The 23,100-nt window shown below is 37.5% G+C and overlaps 3 protein-coding genes across 3 annotated transcripts; 1 reads left to right on the top strand and 2 right to left on the bottom strand.

The window, feature by feature from the left end:
• Positions 1-4,969: 4,969 nt before the first annotated feature.
• LOC143853165 (protein FAR1-RELATED SEQUENCE 5-like) lies at positions 4,970-6,697 on the bottom strand. The gene is made up of 2 exons (XM_077362898.1): positions 5,341-6,697; positions 4,970-5,220 (listed from the first exon to the last, which is right to left on the bottom strand). The coding sequence occupies exons 1-2, from the start codon at positions 6,695-6,697 to the stop codon at positions 4,970-4,972; spliced, it is 1,608 nt and encodes a 535-aa protein (XP_077219013.1).
• Positions 6,698-8,199: 1,502 nt separating this feature from the next.
• Positions 8,200-17,042, top strand: LOC143852976 (agenet domain-containing protein). Its single transcript, XM_077362667.1, has 3 exons — positions 8,200-8,753; positions 10,473-10,892; positions 16,560-17,042. Exons 1-3 carry the CDS (start codon positions 8,223-8,225, stop codon positions 16,581-16,583), a joined length of 975 nt encoding a protein of 324 aa, XP_077218782.1. The 5' UTR covers positions 8,200-8,222; the 3' UTR covers positions 16,584-17,042.
• Positions 17,043-19,602: 2,560 nt separating this feature from the next.
• On the bottom strand, positions 19,603-20,055 carry LOC143853163 (uncharacterized). The gene has a single exon (XM_077362897.1). It carries the CDS (start codon positions 20,053-20,055, stop codon positions 19,603-19,605), a length of 453 nt encoding a protein of 150 aa, XP_077219012.1.
• Positions 20,056-23,100: the final 3,045 nt, after the last annotated feature.

The following is a 23,100-nucleotide window of genomic DNA, read 5'->3' as shown; positions in this document are numbered from 1 at the left end:
TTTAACTCTATACAATGTAAGTAGGACCTATTAGGACACTCGAATGTAAACTTGGCAAAATGGGACCCGTACCCGCGGGTACACCCGGCCCGCAGGGGTATGGGTACCAATTTCATTACCAGCGAAAAAAAATACCCGTACCCGTGACCCGCGGGTGGGACTGGGTCGGGCGCTGGTGCCCGCAGGTTACCCGCCATTCGGTTTTCAACTTTTTATTCTTAAGGCCGAAACAGTAAACAGTTAAAAAATAGACTGTGGGTGGCCAACAAAACAAGCAAAGCAATAGATTATGTGGGTCTGGTCGGGCACTAGTGCCCGCGGGTTTATCTGTAAGTGTTAAAAAATATCTATTTGGTTGTTTTTCATGTAAGAAATGGTGAAACAGTGGCATCCTTTTCGATTTTTCCAAGTTCATTCAAATGTCCCAAGTTCCTGTGAATCAGTGCCGTTACAAGTGACTGGTATCTTTGGTTGTACCAAAACAAACACTTATTAAAGTAAATGAGAAATTGTATGATGAATGGGCGTATAAACATGTACTCATCATCCCATCCTTGATATTTGATCTAACAGCAGCGGACTTGTTAAGAAGCTGCTGTTGGATTAAATATCAAGACTTGTACATCTAACGTACCACCTTTATGTGTTCATACACCCATTCATCATATAATTTCTTTTGGTATATATATATATATATATATATATATATATATATATATGATCTTAGTGTTTCTAGTCGGTAGAGCAGATAACGTTATCTACTCCACCCTTCTTAAGGGCCGTCGGATTATAAGAAGGGTGATCCCAACCGTTGAAGAATAAATATACAAAACCTCCCTCTTTCTACGCACGGTGGGTTTTCCGACAAAACAAGGTTTCTGTTCTCCCTCTCTCTACGCACGGTGGGAGTTCCGACGCCTCCCTCTTCTCTCCCTCGCTGGGTTTTCCGACGGCTACCTCTTCAACACCTTGCTGGAGATCACGCACGCTCTTCTCTCCCTCGAGGTATGCTTTGGATCACCACTTTTCTTCTCTGTTGGGTTTTTTTTTTATTTTTAACCCAACAGAAACCCATTAATGTTGGGTTTTTTTTTTAATTTTTAAACACCTTTGGGAGGCAGAAACCCATTTCAAGTGTTGGTGAGCTATATATATTCTGTTGGGTTAAAAACTTTCCGGTTTTTTTTAAAATGAAACACATTTCAAGTTTCTGTTGGGTTTCTGTTGAAATGGGTTTCTATTCCATTTAAAAAAAAAATCGGTTTTTTTTTTAAATGGGTTCTACCGACTAAAAACTTTCCATTTTTTTTTAAATGAAACCCATTTCAAGTTTCTGTTGGGTTTCTGTTGAAATGAGTTTCTATTGGGTTAAAAATAGAAACCCATTTAAAAAAAAAATGGGTTAAAAAATGGGTTTTTTTTTTTAAATGGGTTTTTTTGATATACCCAAAAAAAAATGGGTTTTTTTTAACCCAACAGAAACCCATTTTTGTTAACCCAACAGAAACCCATTTCAACTTTCAAGTTTATACATAAACAGAAACCCATTTCAAGTTTTTTTTTAACCCAACAGAAACCCTTTTTTTTTTACCCAACAGAAACCCATTTCTGTTGGGTTTTTTTTTTTTTTAAAAAAAAATTTATCATCACCCAACAGAAATGGGTTTTTTTTTTAAATTTATCTTCACCCAACAGAAATGGGTTTTTTTTTTTAATTTATCTTCACCCAACAGAAATGGATTTTTTTTTTCATTTATTATCGGCCAACAGAGCTGTGGGTTTTCGAACAAAGAAAACCCAAATCGTTTATCATCGGCCAACAGAAAACACTGGCTTTTTGCACAAGGGTTTAAACGATGTGTGTTATCTTGATTTTTTCATTGGGTTCAAGATTCATGGTTCTTGGGTTCTCTTCATTAGGGTTACTTTTAGTAAGGGTTCTGTGTTGGTTCTGGGCTTTTCTTTGTACGGTTTGGGGCGTTTGTACTAATTTTTTTTACATTTTTTATCTCGTATTGTGGATGTATTGCTCTTTTTTTTGTTTTCTTTTAGAAAGTACTGTATGTGGATGCTTAATATATGGCTTTGTTTTCATGAATTCTATATGGATGCTTAATGGGTTTGTGAAGAAGAGTAGCAGTTCAGGTTTCAAAATTAGTAGAAAAAAACATTCAAGGGGATGACAAATAATGTCCCTACTAGAGTCTCTGCAGAGGAGAATCCGGCCGGCGAATGGTAAGGTCGGGCATTTTGGGGATTTCGTAGGAGGGCATTGGGGATTTACTCTCTGTGAATCCTCTTTTTTTTTTTATTGGTGTTTTGTGGCTTTATGCTTAAATTATTCTTTTACTCTCTGAAATCTTTTTTGTTTAATTACAGAAGCATCAACCATGGCATCTTCAAGCAACACTAGTGGCATCTCACATGGCGTACAACCAACAACCATAAATTGTTTTTGTAATAAGCCAGCAGTTCAAAAAATTACACGGACCAACATAAATAATAACCAAAGCCGGCCATACTTCAAATGTGCTGGACACCTAGTTGAGTTACAGATGAGATTTTCATTGTTTTGATAAGTTTTTTAGTAAGTTGTTGAAATTCTAAACAACGTCAATAACATGCAGGGCCACACGTGTAAATATTTCGTCTGGGCTGACCTTCCATTTGATGGGAACGAGGCAGGCTGGGAGTCGAGTTTTCACCATAGACGCGAAGGCAGAACGATGGAAGACCGCATCAGCGTACTTGAGAATGATGTAACAATGCTGAAGAATGAAGATTCCATGCTTAAAGACCGCATCAACGAAATTAAGAATGATGTTATGATGCTGAAGACTGAAAATTTCATGCTTAAAGACCGCAACAACGAACTTAAGAATGATGTTATGATGCTAAAGAATGAAAATTCCATGTATAAAGTTTGTGTAGTAGTAGGGGTTTTCTTCTTTTTTTTCTTTTTCCTTCGAAGTACTAAGTGAGAGTAGAATTTTTGTCACTTAGGATTTTTGTCACTTGTATAAGGATTTAGGCTTTAATCGTGTGAATTTTGCATTTTGTTTGGATTTTGCCACTACTTTTTTTCATATTGTTCAATCAAGATTTGTGTAGTTGCTTTTTTTTGTAAATTAAAATGTTTGCTTACATTCAAAAGACACAGTAGCAGATTACATTGGATCATGCTCAATTCTCTTTTCTTCTTAATATTACTTTCTAATGACAGTAAAATGCTTGTTTCCATGTAGGGATCTCTCTGTATTCTTATTATTGTTGTAGGGATTGTATCCTGCGCCTTCGGAACGATATCAACACTCTCTAAATTATAGAAATTCTGAGCTGAACTCTCTCAATCCTTCACCTTCGGCATGATATTAGCCCTCTCTAGAATGAAATTCTGAGCTGAACTCTCTCTCTCTCTCTCTCTCTCTCTCTCTCTCGCACACTTGTGTTACCTGGTTTATAGGTTCTACTAAGAGATAATGTGATCATGTAGACCAAATGCAGTGGCACTCAATTTTGTTCAATTCTCTCCTGTTGCTTTTTTTTCCCTATTCTTTGTGAAGAAAAGTGAGGGTTCAATGGCCCACCTTTCAGTTTGCATGAAAAATCTACAGTCCCATAAGCATCCCCTTCCAGAATAAGCAGAGACACTCAAACTGAGGAAATCCATCCTTTGAATTCATGTAATGAGATGATTTTGGCAAGATAATTATAGTCAGATTTTGTTGAGCAAACTCATAATTATAGTCAGATTTTGTTGAGCAAACCCAACAAACCAGTGACTAGGTTCTTGCATAGTACCTTTATTTCTTCGAATTGGTTAAAATATAGAAGAACTAAATTAATATTAAAACAGAATTTTAATACTGATGGCACCATTACAATGTTTCCAACAAATAGAACTCCCAATTGAGCATGAGCATGACATTTATGGCACCATCTCTCCTCTGCGATTCCAAAGCAATTCCAAAAAACATCTTCTCTACGATTCCAGTCAAGTTCAAAAGCTCCCTGAATATATTACACGGACAAGACAAAATTAGTAACACGAACCACCCACAATCATGGTACAAATGAAAAGAGCAAGTCAAGTTCATGTTTCTAGAAAGGTACGTATTAGCTGAAATACAATGTTTATCCAAACTTACAATGTGAAAGAGAGAAATGGGCTCCTTGATCAATGTGAAAATACACTAACCTATTTCAATCTTCCATACGCTCCTCTTAGTGTTGTTGGTCCCCTTCTTCGCCTTCAAAATTTGGTGTGGTCATCTATTGGCACACACACAGTAAGAACAAATAAGTGATATATGTTAACTCATGTGATTTAAAAATGAATACATAAGTAAGCAGAAGTCCAAACCTTTTTCTTTTTGTTACAGGTTGTTGAATAGTGGCCTTTTCCTCCACATTTTTTACACGTCCGTTTCTTTAATTCGGATTGGGAGACCTCCAACGGAGACTTAAACTGTGATGCAGCTTTCGGCCAACCCTTGGTTTTCACAACTAGGGGGTCGCGAATAGATATATCAAGGGATTCAGTTATAAAATTAGATTGCACTTTGCTGCCACTACTTGACAATGCATTTTGCTTCTCTCTCTTCTCCTGTTTACATTCCTCCAGCCACGCATCTAAAGTCTCATCCATCTTCTTGTAAACAGTTTTTCTGCTCTCAAGTACTTCTACTACTCTCTGACACTTTGATAGTATGTACCATTTCTCAACTGGAGTTACTTCATCATTATCATCTTCGCCTATGGCCACGCTACCATCTACATGAAATCTTACCCCAATTGTCCACCTATTTAGGATATATCGCTCGGGAATGCAACTTAAACGCTTCAGGGACATTATGCGAATGATATGTTTGCATAAAATCCCTACGGTCTCGAACTTCGCACACGCACATGTGGCCTTTACACCTTCGTCAGATTCTTCATAGACAACTTTGCACCATTTCCAAGGCTCCTAATTACTCAATCCAACACTGTATTCTGTGACATTGTCATTCTCACCCAATAAGTCATACCAACAATCGTTGCTATCCTTAAACTCCGATTGGAAAATGTTAAACATTGTCCTCGTATAACATTTCCCACCTTGTGCTTCCAGTTTGTTCCTTGAAATCAATACAGCATTTGAAGATTTAGTCCTGAAATCTTCTTCAGATTCTTTTTTATGACGATCAGCAAGCGCCTTAGCATATTGTTTCACAAATTCTGGTAGAGTAGTGCTCTGATTAACATATCCATCAAAGAATGAATTTATGCTTTCGCTACGCGAACTAGAAGTTATGCCAACAGTGAAAGTCTCTCTAAAATACGCTGGCACTCAATGACTTTGTAGCTCCCACATTTCCGCTAGCCAATTGTTTTCAGAAATCCCATATTTATCCACAAAATTTTCCCATTCTTTCTCACAATCGGGTATTTGTCTCTTATAAAACCACTTATTATAATCCTTACAGAAGTCAGATTCAGAATCTCGCATGCCTGCACAATGCTCAATCAGATGCCTATGAATGTGCCACGAGCAAAACCTATGACCGGTTTTCGGAAAAACATTTCTAATAGCATTTCTCATCGCCAAATCCATATCTATAATTATACAACCCGGAGCTACCCTAAACATACATTTCAACCATTGTTGAAATAACCATGTAAATGTGTCCTCTTTCTCATCTGCTAGCAACGCGCATCCGAATAGAGTAGACTGCCTGTGGTGGTTAACTCCAGTGAATGGTGCGAATGGCATCAGTAACCTATTTGTCTTGTATGTGACATCGAATACAATTACGTCAGCGAAGGTGAGGTAAGCATTCCTCGCCCTTGAATCTGCCCAAAACATAGATCTCAAGTTCCCAATGTCATCCATCTCCATCGCAAAATAAAAATTTGGATCTTCAGCTTGTTTCTCATGGAACTGTCGAGCTATTAGGAATGCTTCTTGCCCCATATTGTTACGCCTACGTACCCTCAAATGGGACACCACCTGATTTGCTGCAACGCCACTGCCACCACCAGATGCCGAAGTACACACCCTAGCAATGTTACAAGGCTTAACCCCATGGTCACTGAGTTTCTCCGTCAAATTCTTACAAACCATATTCTTCACGAATTTATTATGTGAGCGATGCATTCCTCTTCTGGTAGGAGAGGTCAGATCATGACAATGTTTGGGTTCAAAACTAGTCACAACCCACTTCTCTTTTCTCTTTTTAATCTCCATCTGTGCCTCACAGCCCTCTCTTACAGAGCGGCGTAACTTCACTTCTTTTCCTATCTGTCTCTTATCTTTAGTATTTTTGAAACCCTCTCTCTCACATACAAATCTCCTCGTTATCACTTCTAAATTTTTCTTTGACTTATTGGTCTTGGCTTTCCGTACACCAAACCCTGCAGCCAAACCATAAACATTATAGAACTCGTACGCAGCTTCTGGGGTTTCAAACTGCTGATTAAGAAAGGGTTCATTAGCTACACTTGTCCCTCCATCATCCTTATTAGGCGTAGTAACGGCACTACTACACCCCTCCTCGTTATCAACATAACCTACAACACCCTCATTCGGAATTTCCCCCTCATTCAACATATCTAATTGATTGCCATCAACTTCATTGTCATCAACCACAACTAACCCATTACAGTCGACTTCATCAATCAAATGCCCACAAATTTGCGACACATTACTATCCATCACATACATACAACTTCAGCACCTTTTAATAAAAAATACAACAATGATTTAAGACTCATACAAACAATATACTTTCAGATAAATGAAAAATGAACAACCCCACAGCTCTGTTGGCCGATGATAAATGGAAAAAAAAAAAAAACCCATTTCTGTTGGGTGATGATAAATTTAAAAAAAAATTTTAAAAAAAACCCAGCAGAAATGGGTTTCTGTTGGGTTAAAAATAAATGAGGAAAGTGTTTATGTTGGGTTAAAAAAATGGGTTTCTGTTGGGTTAAAAAAAAACTTGAAATGGGTTTCTGTTTATGCATAAACTTGAAAGTTGAAATGGGTTTCTGTTTAAAAAAAAATGGGTTTCTATTTTTAACCCAATAGAAAGTTGAAATGGGTTTCTGTTGGGTTAACAAAAATGGGTTTCTGTTGGGTTAAAAAAAACCGATTTTTTTTAAAATGGTTTTCTATTTTTAACCCAATAGAAACCCAATTGAAACCCATTTCAACATAAACCCAACAGAAACTTGAAATGGGTTTCATTTTTTAAAAAAATGGAAAGTTTTTAGTCGGTAGAACCCATTTAAAAAAAAACCGATTTTTTTTAAATGGGTTTCTATTTTTAACCCAATAGAAACCCATTTCAACATAAACCCAACAGAAACTTGAAATGGGTTTCATTTTAAAAAAAAATGGAAAGTTTTTAACCAACAGAATATATATAGCTCACCAACACTTGAAATGGGTTTCTGCCTCCCAAAGATGTTTAAAAATTTAAAAAAAAAACCCAACAGAAATGGGTTTCTGTTGGGTTAAAAAAAAAAAAAACCCAACGGAGAAGAAAAGTGGTGATCCAAAGCATACCTCGAGGGAGAGAAGAGCGTGCGTGATCTCCAGCAAGGTGTTGAAGAGATAGCCGTCGGAAAACCCAGCGAGGGAGAGAAGAGGGAGGCGTCGGAACTCCCACCGTGCGTAGAGAGAGGGAGAACAAAAACCTTGTTTTGTCGGAAAACCCACCGTGCGTAGAGAGAGGGAGAACAGAAACCTTGTTTTGTCGGAAAACCCACCGTGCGTAGAAAGAGGGAGGTTTTGTATATTTATTCTTCAAAGGTTGGAATCACCCTTCTTATAATCCGACGGCCCTTAAGAAGGGTGGAGTAGATGCCGGGTTACCTGCGGGTATACCCAACCCGCCCGGGTGGGTTCCAGGTTCATGAAAGGCTACCCGTGCCCGCGCCGGGATTTCTTACCCGTACCCGTACCCGTACCCAGACGGGTTGTACCCGCGTGGCGTTTGCCAGGTCTACTCGAATGGATGATCCTAATATAACTAAATCCGATCCTAGCGACAAGAGATTTGAACGGTCGTGACCAAGACCTTCAATAGCGGGCCCACCACAATGAGTGGGTGGGATCATTTGGCCATAAATCCAATGTATACGATTAGCAGTAGTTTAGCACGCACATCCCTAGTTAGACCTTAAGACTGCCTATTTTCGTCAGTAAATATGATCCGCATGGGGCATGGCATGGCATGGCATTTTCCTCCTTGAACCTTTTTGGCGCTCTCTTTCATACTCTCTCGCTCTCTCTTCCTCTTTTGCAGAAACCAGAAAGAAAGAAAGAAAGAATGGGAGAGGAAAAGGTGAAGTTAAGCAGGGGAGCAGTGGTTGAGGTTAGAAGCTACGAAAATGGGTTCGTGGGAGCCTGGTTCGAGGCCAAAGTAATCCGATCAATGCCCAAGAAGAACTCTGTCTCTGTCGAATACAAAGATTTAATGGACGACCAAGATGAATCCAAACCCTTACGAGAGACCGTCGATTTGTCCAACGTTAGGCCTCCCCCGCCTCTTGAAACCCACTCGCTTTTCCAATTGAATGATAGAGTGGATGCATTTTGGAACGAAGGGTGGTGGGTGGGAGTGATTTTAAAGGTTTTAGATGAAGAGAGATATGCTGTTTACTTTCAAGACACCAAGGAGGAGATCGAGTTCGAGAGATCTAATTTGAGGGTTCATCGGGAATGGATTGGGGGAAAATGGGTTCCTAATCGTTCCCAAAATAAGGTATTTGGGTTATTTCTCTCTGCTTTACTTCTTTTTTTCTTTTTTTTGGGGTGGGTTTTTTATCTTTATTGGTTCTTGTTTTGTCTTATCGTGATTGTTTTGCTATAAGCTGGTTCTTGTACATGGGTCTCTGAGTTCTCATTTCTTTGCTTCTTTGGATATTCGCTGCATGTGTTATTTCTTTGTGTTTAGTATTTACTTGTTGAAAAAAAAAGGAAAGAAGTTCCAAGGGCTTCATCATGTTGGATGTTTTAATGGTTGTTCATTTTGGATTTTCAGCTTTCTAGGGTCTTTCTTGACTCTTTCTCACTTCATTTGTCTTATTATGATTATCCGTGACCGGCCGGGTGGGGTGGCTTGTGTCGGGATGATGATGGTGTCATTGTATGGGCTTTTTCCGGCCCCCTTGGAGTATGTGATGCCAATGAGGCCGAAGTGAAGGCGGCATATCAAGGCATAAAAAGGATTGATAGAGAAAAAATGGATCGTACTATTGTCGAGGGTGATTCTCTAAACGTGATTCATTGGTTGAAAGGTTTGGGAGAGCCTCCTTGGAGATTTTCTCATTTTTTTGATGAAATAGATGACTTAATTGTGGGGTCTTCTATTGTCTTCAATCATATGCGGAGATAGGCAAATAGGGATGCAGATTCTTTGGCTAGGGGTGGGGTTAGTCGGGTGGAGTTGGAGTGGTTCGATTTCCTTCCTCCTTGAATGTTTTTTCTGTCCTCCGTAATTTGGGGGTAATCCATCTCGGTCCTTCCTTCTTTAATAAAATCATCTTGCCATTTCAAAACAAAAAATATTTTGAGTATCTTGCTATAAGCTGTTAAGGTGTTTATTCTTTTTTATTTCTTTTATTTTGTTTTCTGTTTTAGATGAATGCAAGTCATGATATGCGTCTGTCTTTTTTCCATGAACTATGTACTTTTTTGTCAAAGTGTTGTTTTTTGTCCGGTTCATCTGTGTTCCCTCCTACATTCGCAAACGAAGAGTTAAGAAATCAAACTATTGTCATTAGACTCGTAAGCATGGGATGAAAATTGAAGGCAAATATTAAATAAGACGGTATATAGTTTTTGCATGGAAATTACAATCTCCAGGATAAAGGATGTGTTGAACGTGTCCTTTTCCCAGGAATGGGAAAGTAAATCCATACTCAATGTGTGAGGAAAAAGGGACTTAACCAAAAAGGTAGAGTGGTGGTTTTGATGTCTGATTGCTTATGCTTCTTATGAAATTTGAATGAGATAGTGTGACGATAACATGAGAAAGGGACTTAACCAAAAAGGTAGAGTAGTGGTTTTGATGTCTGATTGCTTATGCTTCTTATGATAACATGAGAGATATGGAATAATAATGTCTTTCCGACTACAATTCAAAAGGAACATACATGCCTCCTAGTTTGGTCACCCATTTCCATAAATATGAAACTACAATTTTACCTTCTTTAAATGCAAAAGAAGGACATCACACATCATAATCAATAATGATATTTGAAAAGGAAAAGAAAACAATAAAAACCATGACCGTACATGAATTTATTATCTGTCTAATAAGACTACCTTTCTAGACAATCTTGACTTGCTGGGGATTTTTTCCTATTTTATTCCAAATTCTAGATATCTTTCTCTGGTCTGATGTTCCATGGCATTAATTTCTCTTTCATCTACATGGTTTTAAATGTACTTGAATGTTTCCTTTAATCTCTTGTTGCAGAAAAAATTGGAGATGAAGTTTACCAAGGGGACACTGGTAGAGGTTAGCAGTGATGAAGAAGGTTTCATTGGTTGTTGGTTCATTGCAACTGTTGTCAAAGTCATCGAGAAGAGCAAGTTCCTCGTGGAGTACCAGAGCTTGAGGACCGATGATGAAACCGAGCACCTGACAGAAATTATAGATTCTTTTCACATCAGACCTGTTCCTCCTCAGACTCCAGAGGTTGGAAGTTTTCCTTTGCTTGAAGAAGTTGACGCTTTCTACAATGATGGGTGGTGGGTTGGAGTGATTTCCAAAGTTCTTCGTGGTCATAAGTACAGTGTCTACTTTAGGAATTCCAAAGAAGAAATGGAATTTAGGTACTCTGAATTGAGGCTTCATCGGGATTGGATAGATGGCAATTGGGTTCGAGCTTCTCAGGTATGAATTAACAATTCCTATTCCAACATGCTTATTTGGTTTTTGTGCGTCTCTTCATCATTGTAACTGTTCAGCAAAGAAAACTGTGAAAGCAGAAAAGTTGGTAAAGAATCTGCGATCTGGTTTTGCTCTCGTGTTTTCTTTCTCGTTTCCTGTCTCAAATGGCTTTTGTTTTTTATTTTAAAATCTTGTTTCCTATTTTCCGGAGTTTCTAAATATCCATGGTGATGTGTATAGTATGACATCTTTATAGATACGGTTGTTCAGGTTGTTCTATTGTTTGTTTTTTCTTCATTATCAGATATCACTTGTATCGATGCTTTCTAGTATAACTATAAGTGGTTCATGATGATGGTGCATGGAGATTTATCTTGTTTCCTAATTTCCATTATATTTAAATATCCATGGTGATGTGTATAGTATGACATACTTTTGAGATACAGTTGTTCAGGTTGTTCGTTTTTTCATTTTTTCTTCATTATCAGATATTACTTGTATCGATGCTTTGTTGTATAAATGGTTCATGAAGATGGTGCGTGGAGATTTATCTAGGCTTCTATATCTGTTCCTTTGGGAAGGAAGCTTTAGAACATGCATGTGATCTTAAATATTTGGTACATCACTTGAAGACATTATGGCTATGACTCCAATTCTACAAGTTTTCCACCAAAATTTTAGTTTTCACTGAAATTTTAAACCTAATTTTACAAGATTTCGGCCGAAATTTCCACCGAAACCGAAATATTTCGATTTCGATGGTGGCCAAAACTGACACCGAAATTTAAAACCTTGCTTGGTACCTGTATCTCTGTTGGCAGATGCTACATCATCAAAGCTGGAGGTTGTGGGTATCAAGTTCTAGCTCAGTTTATTTGAGATGGGAACAATGTGAATTTTTGAATGTTCTTGACTAAAATGCTAGAAATAAGTATGGTGTTCATCTTCATGTATCTTCCATGAATGCTTTTTCATTTTGAACCATGCCACTCTCTGTGTGCTGCTGGTCTATGATTGTTTGTAACATTCAGGCTTGGACATGGACTTATATGGGGGTGGTCGACTCAGCAAAGTCAATTGCATTGAGTTGGGTGGTTCATTGATTTCAATACAAGTCTTTATCAACGTGGTAGGGCCAAAACTAGGGGTGCAACTCAGGTCGGGTTGGGTCGAGTTGAGGCCAACCCGACCCACCCAATTTCCAACCCAACCTGACCCCGAGGAAGCCTTTTTTTTCCAACCCGAACCTGACCCGACCCAACCCGACCCGAGTTTTTAAGCTCACAAATTTTTTTTTATAAAAATGTAGGGTTTCACTCGGGTCGGGTTGCCCAAACCCTAAACCCGAATCCAACTCGAACTCAACCCGGGTTGGGAAACTTCAACCCAAACCCGAAACCTACCCGATTTTTTTTCGAGTTGAACCTGACCCGAGTTGCACCCCTAGCCAAAACTGAGTCTATATGGCCAACTCAATAACTCATTAGACAAGTTATAAATAGTCTCTTAAATAATTATCTCTTACCAATGTTTAAAGCCTCAGACTTGACTTGGGAATGTGCCTTTCGAAGTTTGGTGTGTTGCCAAAAAGTCCCCAACCTATAAATTATCTTCCAATTAGTCATTGGAAACCATCTATTAGCCAAAAAAGTTCATGTTTTAGAGATTAATTTCTAAAACAACCATAAAACTAACTTTCATAGCTTATTATTTTTGAAATTCCAATTTTACCCATTTTAAACACTTAAACCTGCTAGTGTGAAATTGGTTTGGAGGCTAGTTGCAAAACAAATATACTTTACTTGAAAAACAGACATTAGGATAAAATTGGGGGATGGAGTGTTGAGGATGATCATGTAGTGGTAAACAACACAGAGAGATGGGGACCTGAAGAATCGAGCGGGGAGAGATTGAGAGGTACAGAACGACCGGCAAGGTCTGTCCCTGTCCCTGGTTGCATGACAGATTTGGAGAACCAGCACTCACATTTTGGCAATAGATCAGAAGACCCGGGTTTTCCGTAAGAGGAAGAGAGCCAGGATGGAGAGAGATGGGAAGTACAACGAAATAGAGAAGGTATAAGGTTCTCTTAGGTGGTGGAGGAAAGACAACATCAACAATTAGGTGACTGGGTCTACTGCAAGTGCTTGTTTAACAATTTCAAATGAAGGGTCGCTTTTTGGCAATGTGACAAGATTTTGTCTAGTCTAGTCTAAATTTTCCTCGAGGGATTCGTTGGACGTTTGATGGATCCAATTCTATGCATCCGGAACCTCATTCTCCCTTGATAAGGCCATCCCTGTAACCGAGCCTTCCTGAGTCACTCTTTAACCAGGAAGGAAACAAGTAGGCTTTGCCTTCATTGAGTTTGGAGTAGATGGATTCTGCTTTTGCTGAGTATGGCCCTTGTTTGCAGATTAAGTCTTTGCTTTTTCTACTGAAGGCATCTGGGGAGAAGTACATAACAGATGGTTGTCATCTGTCAAAGCTTTGGAGACACGACTCGCCCAAACCAGTGGGTTGAGGGGTTTGATCCAGGTTCATCAAGTACGGGCCAATTTGGCTATTGCCTTGCTGGAGTTGTGTAGAAGTGATGTCATTGGACTTTGGTTGCTCACGCCTCGCTGCCCTTCTGTGGTGCTTGAGGACTGGAATAGTCGGTGCGGGTTAACCACAAGATTCTATAGAAAATGCGATATATTGCTTAGTGGGATTGAATTCGGAGGTTAATGGTTTACGTTGTGAGAAAACATTGATAGCCCAAAATGGAATTTTTGACCAGGGTAACTCAGAGGCCAAGGTGTACAAGAACTCCAGAGAGCTAGCCATTGTTCTGGCGGCACAGAAATCGGTTTGAACCCGCTAGATTGGAGGATGTCGAAGGAACCAGATTGTTTAGACTACAGCAATGTGGAGGATGGGATCCGTGATCTTGTAGACAACCATGTTTTATTAATAAGCATAGCTATGGGATTGTCATTTGATGGGATGGAAAAGGAAATCAGAGATATTTTCCTTAGAGCTGAACTTCGAGACAGGCAAATGAGAGACCCTTATGAGAAGATGAGAATTGAAACTTCTAAGAGGCTAATTCGGATGATGGCAATCGACCAGGAACTATGATGGAGCCTATTCATGCATCAGCTTATGGAGCACAGTAGGGCCAGAAGCATTGGGTGCAGGAATGTGGGTGGGAATCTGATCTTGTACTGGAATGTTCGGGGTTTGGACACCCAGGCGAAGATTGCCAATGTGAATGAGGTTCTCGAGGCAAATAAGGTATTTGGGGTGCAAGGTTAGTTTTCGTTTCTCTCCCTTGGACACAATGGGAGCTGCGGGAGGGATTCTGGTAGCTTGGGATGGATCGCAGTTCTCGTTGGTGGAAGAGCACATTGGCATTTTTCAGTTTAGGTTTCTCTCCCTTAGACTCAAAGAGAGCTGCTTACTCTTGTTGGTATCCTGAGTGGTTTGGACATTAGGATTATCTGTTTTATATTTTTACTTTCTTCTTTTTCACCCGCTTTCTAAGCTTTATAACAACAACAAATCATATCCAGAATTTCAGCATTATAAAAACAATTCCCATCAAGAATGGCGTCAGATGCAAAGAAACCCTAAATCTGAAGTTCCAACCATCACACCGACCATACTCGGTTTCTTATGAATTCTTGAACTGATGCATGTATTCCGTACAAGCAGGTAACAGAATTCCCAATCATCTGCTTTTCCAGTAACTCGATCAAGCAAGAAATTTAAATTACAAAGAGAAACAATCAAAAAACAAAAAAGGAACACCTGCCTGTTAGAAAAACCCGAAACTAGATATAAAAAATGATAAGACTTCAAGTCTTCAGCTGGACTCGAAGCAAAGCCCATGCGAGAACACGAAAATTGGAGCAGACCTGATGTACTGTTGGCGACTTTGTTGATATCTTTTGCTAAAAATACGAGAATCTTGATCTGTGGTAAGCTTTCTGGGAGGGGGTGTTCTGATGGAAGAAAACATCAGGCTAGAAACCATAAGAGAAGTTGAGACAGAGATCAAGAAAAAAGATTTAAAAAATTATACGATGATAATATTAAAAGAGGAGAGAGAAAGATCTCCATGTCCTGCACTGCTCCTCTGTCTAGCAAGAAAAGAGAGACAACAAGCAGCTCTGTGACATCACAAAGCATAGTTGTGTATTTTTTCTTTGCACTCAATGATTTCTGGACTGCATCCACAAATACAAATACAAAATCTCTGGTTACAGTAATAACAGAGTAAGCAACTCCGAGACTGTAATCCTTCTCTTCTCATGGCCCATTCCTGTAGACATAACCCTGTTGTATCTCCTATGTATGTAGATTTTAGAAGTACAACGTACAAGGGCCCAAAACTTGTACAGAAATTGGATTCACTTCAGTCATATGCCTGCAATCCATTCAAAGAATGGAAACTGGGAGAGAGAGGGAAGAAAGTCGGGGACGGGAGTTGGGAGACTGGGAGGGAGAAGGAAGAAGGTCAGGGACATGAGTTGTACTTTAAAAGCTATTATTAAAAGTGAGTTTATTACTTTAGTATTTTGTTTAAATTAGGGTAAAATTCTCAGTTTAAAAATGTTAGCAGCAATACTTAATGAAAGTTACCTTTGGAATTGTTTTGAAAAAAATACTTTTACAGATGCTAACTTCTTATATAATATACTGTTTCAGTGACTAATTGAAAAGTAAAAATTCCTTCCAAGCTTGATGTGGTTGATTCAATGAAAGCCCACTGGTTGTGACTATCAGCCAAGGTAATCAACTACCTGGCCGAGTTTTGGACTGCATACTTAGGAACATGGCCAGGCCAGTTAAGCCCATATGCAATCCAAAAATTAGCAGGGAATTTTGAGGATGGCTATTTTGGGAAGATTCACAAGCGGAAGTTTCATAAGTGGAAAATACGGAAAATTTCCATGAATAAGGAACTATTTTTGGTTGAAACTTGCAAGATTAAGATATTGGAAATGTGTGTTATTGGAAACTTGCAAGATCATGCAAACTTGAAGATTTGGGAAAATTCAATTTCCTATTCTCTTAATATGTTGTTTCCTAAAGCTGGGTTCTCATTTTCTTATTTAGTTTGTTTCTTAGATTTGATAGGCTATAGTTGCTTTTCTTATTTGTAGCTAGTTTTAGCTTAGGGAAACTTTAATAACTTTTTAGATTGTAGAAATCTTTTGGAAATCTTTTAGAGATGTAATAAAAGATATGTATGATTGGAGTTGGGGGAGTTTTTCGAGATTGAATAAAAATTTATCTTCACGGCATTCGTGAGATTTCGTACAAGTTCTTCTTGTTACTTGTTCTTTCTTGGTTTTGTTTGATCTTGGTATTTGGGCTGTGCCAGCCCAGTAGTTGATCGACATTAATTATAGCCTGGTTTATAATGATTTATGATGGGTTTTTCAATTGCAAAGACCTGCTTACTGTAGCCTTTCTCTTTCTCACAGAATGCTTCATTTAAAATTTGGGAGACTAGTAGGCATATGTGTTTTTTATGCTTTTTTTGTTTTGTTTATGACTCAGAATTGCTTATTATGCTTATGTTGTGAAACATTCTGAAATTCATTTCCATTTGATCAGTATGCATGTGTCCATGCTTATCAAATTGCTGTTGATAATGACCAATACTTACCTCGACAGGCTTTGAAGTTGTCGGATAATTGAACAAAGCATGGTAAAAGGAAGACGGTTTTGTGCTAGATGCTGCACTTTTGATCCAATTCAGGATGTTACTCCAACTTGATAGTACTTTTCAGCAGCGTTTGATATATGCGGTTACTGTTTGTGCTTCTAGAACAGCACAGCAAGCAATGCTCTTGAAAATTTTGGAGAATTTTGAATCTCGATGTTTTTCTGTGCTTCTATGATGTAAATGAATGTTTGTTATACTAGATTGGTTTCCACCAATCCTTAACTGTGCTTTATACTCCAAATCCGCCATTTTTTGGTTGGAAAAGAGGTAGGTTGCCCATGACAGTAAAAGAGACTCTACTAGTAAATGTATGTTAGACACTAATCCAAAATACAATCCCATACTAGTGACTTGTTTGCTGTCTCCTTTGTAAATGACTTTGATGTGCTCCATCTAATAGGATGTCAGAAATCTGGTCTGTGATTTGTTTCCTTATTTGTGATGGATGCATATTTTCTTTTGATCATAGAGAGAATTCTTTAGAACCTCGGGAAAACTTGGGTGGCACATCAGGTTATTTTAAAATCTTATAAATGTAATGTTTTCTTTAACTAATAAATACTTTACAAATGTAAATTTCTTCATATCTCTTACATATTTTATTTATGTAATTTTTCCTCATGGCTATAAGATATACTGTAGATAGATTGCTTTGTAACTATTAAATACTATACATTTTTAAGTTGTGCTTTATTTTTACCCTATGAAACTTCAGTTCTAAAAGCACTCATTTTGCAGCCATGTTTTGACTCTCAAAATTGCCCTCCCTTGGACAAGTGTGTGTGGGTTAGGGCAGCTTCAGTGAGGTCTTTGTTTCTTAGATACTATCGTTCTTATATGGTGCATGCACGTGTACACTAAGGGGCCTATCGGACTATAGAATCTTGGATTTCCTCAACATTGTAGCTGGGAGACTAGAGAAGGAGACCAGCTGTTATTTTCTGATTTCTCGCCCTTCTTTCCGAGAGCAGCAGATCTTCCCATGTTTCCAGGTTTTAGAAATCTCAGGATGGGTGTGAGATTTCTAAAACCTGAATTTCTTACTTAAAATCCATGAAATGTTGTCAGGATAGCAAACAACAGCTTCTATTAGAGAATAAAATTAGATCTGAGATTTGATTTGGATTGATTGGGGCAGATTAGGCAGGTAGGCTGCATTAGGATTGTGATTATCTTTTAGATCTTATCTCTTGCCATGTTTATCTTGTAAGTGCTTTATAAAAGCACCGATTGTGTTCAGTTGAATATCATCCAAGAATAAAAGAAAGGGAAATGATATTTACGCCCCTTTTATCACTAGGGACACCCATTTGCCAGTGTACTTTGCAATCAAAGCCTCTGGATTTTTCTGACATAAAGTACATGAGCCCCCTTTTTGCCATTGATACACTGACACTGGGTGTCCCTGGTGATGAAAAAGGGCGTAAATATCACTTCCCTAAAAGAAATTCTCTAAATTTATCACCTTCATCATGAACCCTCTTTTGCATTGTTTTCAAACTAAAACCGGAATTCTATTTAATTATTAATTGTGGTTTTAAACAGGGAAATGATATCAACACTTCAATGATTTGATATTCTCGCTCTCCTTAGCTTTTTGGGAACTGTAATAACCTGTTGACAGCCTTTTAAATACTAAAAGACACGCTAGTAGAGCATGATATCAAAACATTGGAGTGTTGATATCATTTCCCTTTAAATATTGCCATATATTGGCCGATATATCAATCTATATCGGTATTTGAATACTCATCGGCTGTCCGGTATTGAATTTATATCAGAGGGGGTGCCGGTATGGCTGATATATTGGGAACTTAAAATCTCTCTGTAGATTGAAATCCAACTGTAGGCAATTTCTTGACACATGAAAATATCATCCTTTGCAGTGTAATGGGCCAATATGGGGGCAATAATGTATTTATTTCACTTGTGTTGTACCCATCCCTGACCTACTTGGTCCAGGGGCTTGTTTTTTCTCATAATGTATCTTACACCATTTCAGAAAAAAAGGGCTGATAGGGACAATCGATGTCACTTTGCACAAAAGGTTGCTGTTAATCCCAGTCATGGCAAAGCTCCTCTAATATCTTCTTGAGAAACGATATTTCCACCCCATTTTGTTTTTCTTTTAGGTCCCGTTTGGATTGCAAGAAAAACATTTCTTTCTTGGAAATTTTTTTTGTCTCCACAATTTACAGGGAAATGATATGGCAGTGCTTTATTTAGAGGGAATTATTATAAATTGAGAGCCTGTAGATAAAATTTGAATTGGGATGGTTCAAAATTCAAACTACTCCTTTTCATGCGTAATGAAATAATGGAAAAGTAAGACATTTTGAAACAGTTTTCTCTTTTCCAAACTTTTCCAAAAAATTCTTGCAATCTAAACAGGGCCTTAATGACTTCAATTTTTAGAATAGATGAAGTCATTTTTAGGAAAAGACAAACAGAAAGTGATGAACATGTTAGAAGAGTTTCAAGGAGAAGAATGGTTACTGTTGGATCTAAGAGTTGCTAGAAGAACTCAAAATCCAGAAATTACACAAATGAAGAGAGATCTTACCTGTTATACTACCAAAAAGTGTAACTTCATTAATATGATCAACCCATGTTGGAAATCTAATTTCATTTTTATTTTTCATAATAGAAGAGAAAGTAATTTGGGAAGGAGATTGAGAAATCATCAATCAAGCTTAACTTACTCCTAATATTACAAGAAAGAAAATTCATTAACATGATTAAAACCCAATTTTTATTTTTCATGATATGAGAACAACACAACTCATCAAAGGGAGATTAATCATGAAACCATCAATCAAGCATAATGTGAGAGATCTTGCCCATTATAACTTTATTAATATGATAAATTTCCTTGTCAAAATCTAATTTCTTTTTATTTTTCATGGTAGGAGATCATATATAAAAATGAGAGACAAACCATCAACACATCAAAGGGAGACTATGAAACCATCAAAGGGAGAAATGCAAATTTTAGCTTGGTATGGAACTGCTGTCTCCTACTTCCTCGAGCTCGAAAGCAGAGGTGGGGAAGCTCCTCGACAAGCCGGCGGGGGTCTTGAAGGTTATCTTTCCGGTTGGCGGGTCATTGACATAAATTTCACTAAGGGTGATCCAAATCAGGAACTCCTTGGTCTTCACTCCTGTGAGCTTCTTGATCTTGCACTTCTCAACATAGGCAGTTACCAATGGAGCATAAGATACAAGCCTCCCAATCTTATCAAAGGTATGCTCCTTCTTCTTCTTTTGCTTGAGCCAAACAAAACCAGTTTCTTTCACATATCCACACTCTATGATGTCTTCTAAGGGAAGGAGTCCTCTTGGCAAGCCTACTTCTTGGAGCAAGAACTTGGATTTCTCTTGGCCAAGCTCATCTCCATAATAGATCTCAGCATTGGCCTTGAGCTCTTCTGTGATAAGAGCCATCTTTTCCTGTGAAGTAGGATGTGGGTTAACAAAGGGGAGGGGTTGTTATAGGGAGAAAACTATAAAATTTGCCCATGGTTTTTGGGAGAACTACGAAAATGTTCTTGGTGTTGAAATTTATAAGATTTTAAATAACATTAGTGTCCATCTAAATTTTCTTATTATAGTATATTGATGGATAAATAAACAGATAATATATTTAATAACCGTATGGAAACATACATTTATAAGTTATTTAAGGCCTGTTTGGATACCCCTTGGATTTGGATTTGGAGGTGAATTTGGATTTTTAAATCCAAATTCGGCGTTTGGCAAGCCTTTATGACATCTGGATTTGGATTTGAGTGAAATTCACAAGATTTACAAATTCCTCATGTTAGTGTAATTTTTTGGATTTATAAATCTTTTTTGCGAGAGGTTATTTATAAATCTAAATCTCACCTGTAAAGGGTTAAAATGACAAAAATATACCAAAAAAGTGTTAAATGACTTAAGTACCTACATGACATTAAAAACTGATCAAAATACATCTTATTAGGTAAAATGACTAGAAAACCCTGAGTCAGGCAAAATGACCGAAATACTAGACCAGGTAAAAATGGCAAAATACCCCCGAGTCGTGCAAAATGAGTAAAATACCCTTATGACATAAAAATGATCAAAATAACCTCATACTGGGTAAAATAACTAGAATATCCCAATATCATGGAAATTACTAAAATACCCCTAGATCAAGTAAAAATGACCCATGGCTCATAAAAAATTACTAAAAATATCATTCTGAGATAAAAATGATAAAAATACGCCATATTGGGTAAAATGACTACAAATACCCCTATACCAGGTAAAAATGACAAAATACTCCCGGGTCGTGCAAAATGAATAAAATACCCTTATGACATAAAAATGATCAAAATAACCTCATATAAGGTAAAATGACTAAAATACCCCAAGATCATGGAAAATTATCGAAATACCCCTATATCAAGTAAAAATGACCTATGACACATGAAAAATGACTAAAAATACCCTCATGAGATAAAAATGATAAAAATATGCCATATTAGGTAAAATAACTAGAATACCCCCGGGTCATGCAAAATGACCGGGATACACCTATACCGGGTGAAAATGACCAAATACCCTGAGTCTTGCAAAATAGCTAAAACACCCTTATGACATAAAAAATAATCAAAACACCCCCATATAGGGTAAAATGACTAGAATACCCTTGGATCATGGAAAATGGCTGAAATGCCTCTATATCAAGTATTTTAGGGATTTTTGGTTTTGTTAGATTTCAAATTCAAAGAGCATCCAAACAAAAAAAATAATTTAGATTTGAAATCCAAATCTATACGTGGTCATCCAAATGGCGTTATTTATAAATTTGTGAATTTTAAAATTCTTGATTTTAAAATCCATGGATTTTGGAAATCCAAATCCAAGGGGTATCCAAACGGGCCCTAATAGTAATAAGAAAATTTACATTCGTATCACACATTTAATTGCTCAAGGATGGTTAAATTTATACAAGTTTTAAATAGTATATAGGTACATAGGTGCTTTTGTAATATTTAAATGCCGCATATAGTTTGAGAAAGTAATAGCAATTAAAAGTATATATATATATATAGAGAGAGAGAGAGAGAGAGAGAGAAAACGGTTCCTACACATATGTGTAGAGAGTTCTCTACACACTAGCTTAAAATACAATGGGGGCCCACATTGTTTGGGGATCCAAGCCATCCATTTTAAAGGCCCTCACATAGATAGGGTGTCTACAAAAAATCAGATCCATAGGATCATCCCAACCCTACGATTTGTGGATGTAAAATTGATGTCTTTAAACCTTCACAAATTAGTCCATATTTTGCCTCCACAGTTCGAATGGTTAAGATGATCCTATAGATCTGATTTTTTGTGGGCACCCTATCTATGTGAGGGCCTTAAAAATGAATGGTTTGGATCACCCAAATAATGTGCGCCCCCACTGTATTTTAAGCTAGTGTGTAGATAACTTATCTATGCGCTTAAGTTGTTATATATATATATGAGTTAAGCGCACACCATTTTTTTGGTGCGCTAAAGTTGTTAAAACGCCTCCCATTCATTTAAATGTTTGGGTCCCACTGGGTCCCGCTAAAGCCCACCAATGGGAGGCGTTATAACAACTTAAGCGCACCAACACTATATATATATATATATATATATATATATATATATATATATATATATATTCTGCAATGTTTTAAAATGAGTCGCATGGTATATATATATATATATATATATATATATATATATATATATATATATATATATATATATATATATATATATATTCTGCAATGTTTTAAAATGAGTCGCATGGCAAACCATGTTTTCGCATTATATACAGCATAGATTCGCAAAAAAATAAAAATGATGAGCTTAATGAAAATTTGGTTAGGTGAATGGCATTATGGCAATTTCCACAAGCAAGGAGGTGCAATGAGGTCCTCCTATATTGTTTTAAATGGTATGGTTGGTTATAAAGCCAAAATAAATGGTGTGGGTGGACATAGGAAGTGCACCAATAGAGAAGTGATACGTGTCATGCAGTTGGGTGTTCCGTCAGAGTCACCTTCATTTAAAACCATGTGTGCGACAGTATATATGGATGTGATTTTATGCTACTCAAATGGCTATGCTCTCATTACTATGTACAGGGAAAGGCTTCTTTTATAGGCACGACAGTAACGGGGAAAAAACGGAGTGTCCTTATTAAAATTTTCTATTCTAGAGAGGCCTCTAGATATGAGAAACTTTGAAAAATCTAAGCTCGTGGTGTCTTGATGGGGCTGCTACATGTATCTTTACTTCTTAAAAAAAATCGAGTTGGGCGATTCAATGATTAGTGTGCTCAACTCTTATTAACTTAAGCCTGAAGAGTTTTTGATTGACTCGGGCAAAACTCGGACTCGGAGGATAACTCGCTAAGGTAAAAAGAGTCATGTCAGGTAAGTTGGTGATTGATTCGGAGAGTTTTTAAGCAATGATCTTTCT

This window comes from Tasmannia lanceolata, unplaced genomic scaffold (assembly GCF_043159265.1).
Source record: "Tasmannia lanceolata isolate RefF3 unplaced genomic scaffold, GAP_Taslan_0.1 ptg000019l, whole genome shotgun sequence".
Classification (NCBI taxonomy): Eukaryota; Viridiplantae; Streptophyta; class Magnoliopsida; order Canellales; family Winteraceae; genus Tasmannia; species Tasmannia lanceolata.
The sequence above is the reverse complement of the archived record's forward strand: the minus strand, read 5'-3'. Positions and strand labels throughout refer to the sequence as shown.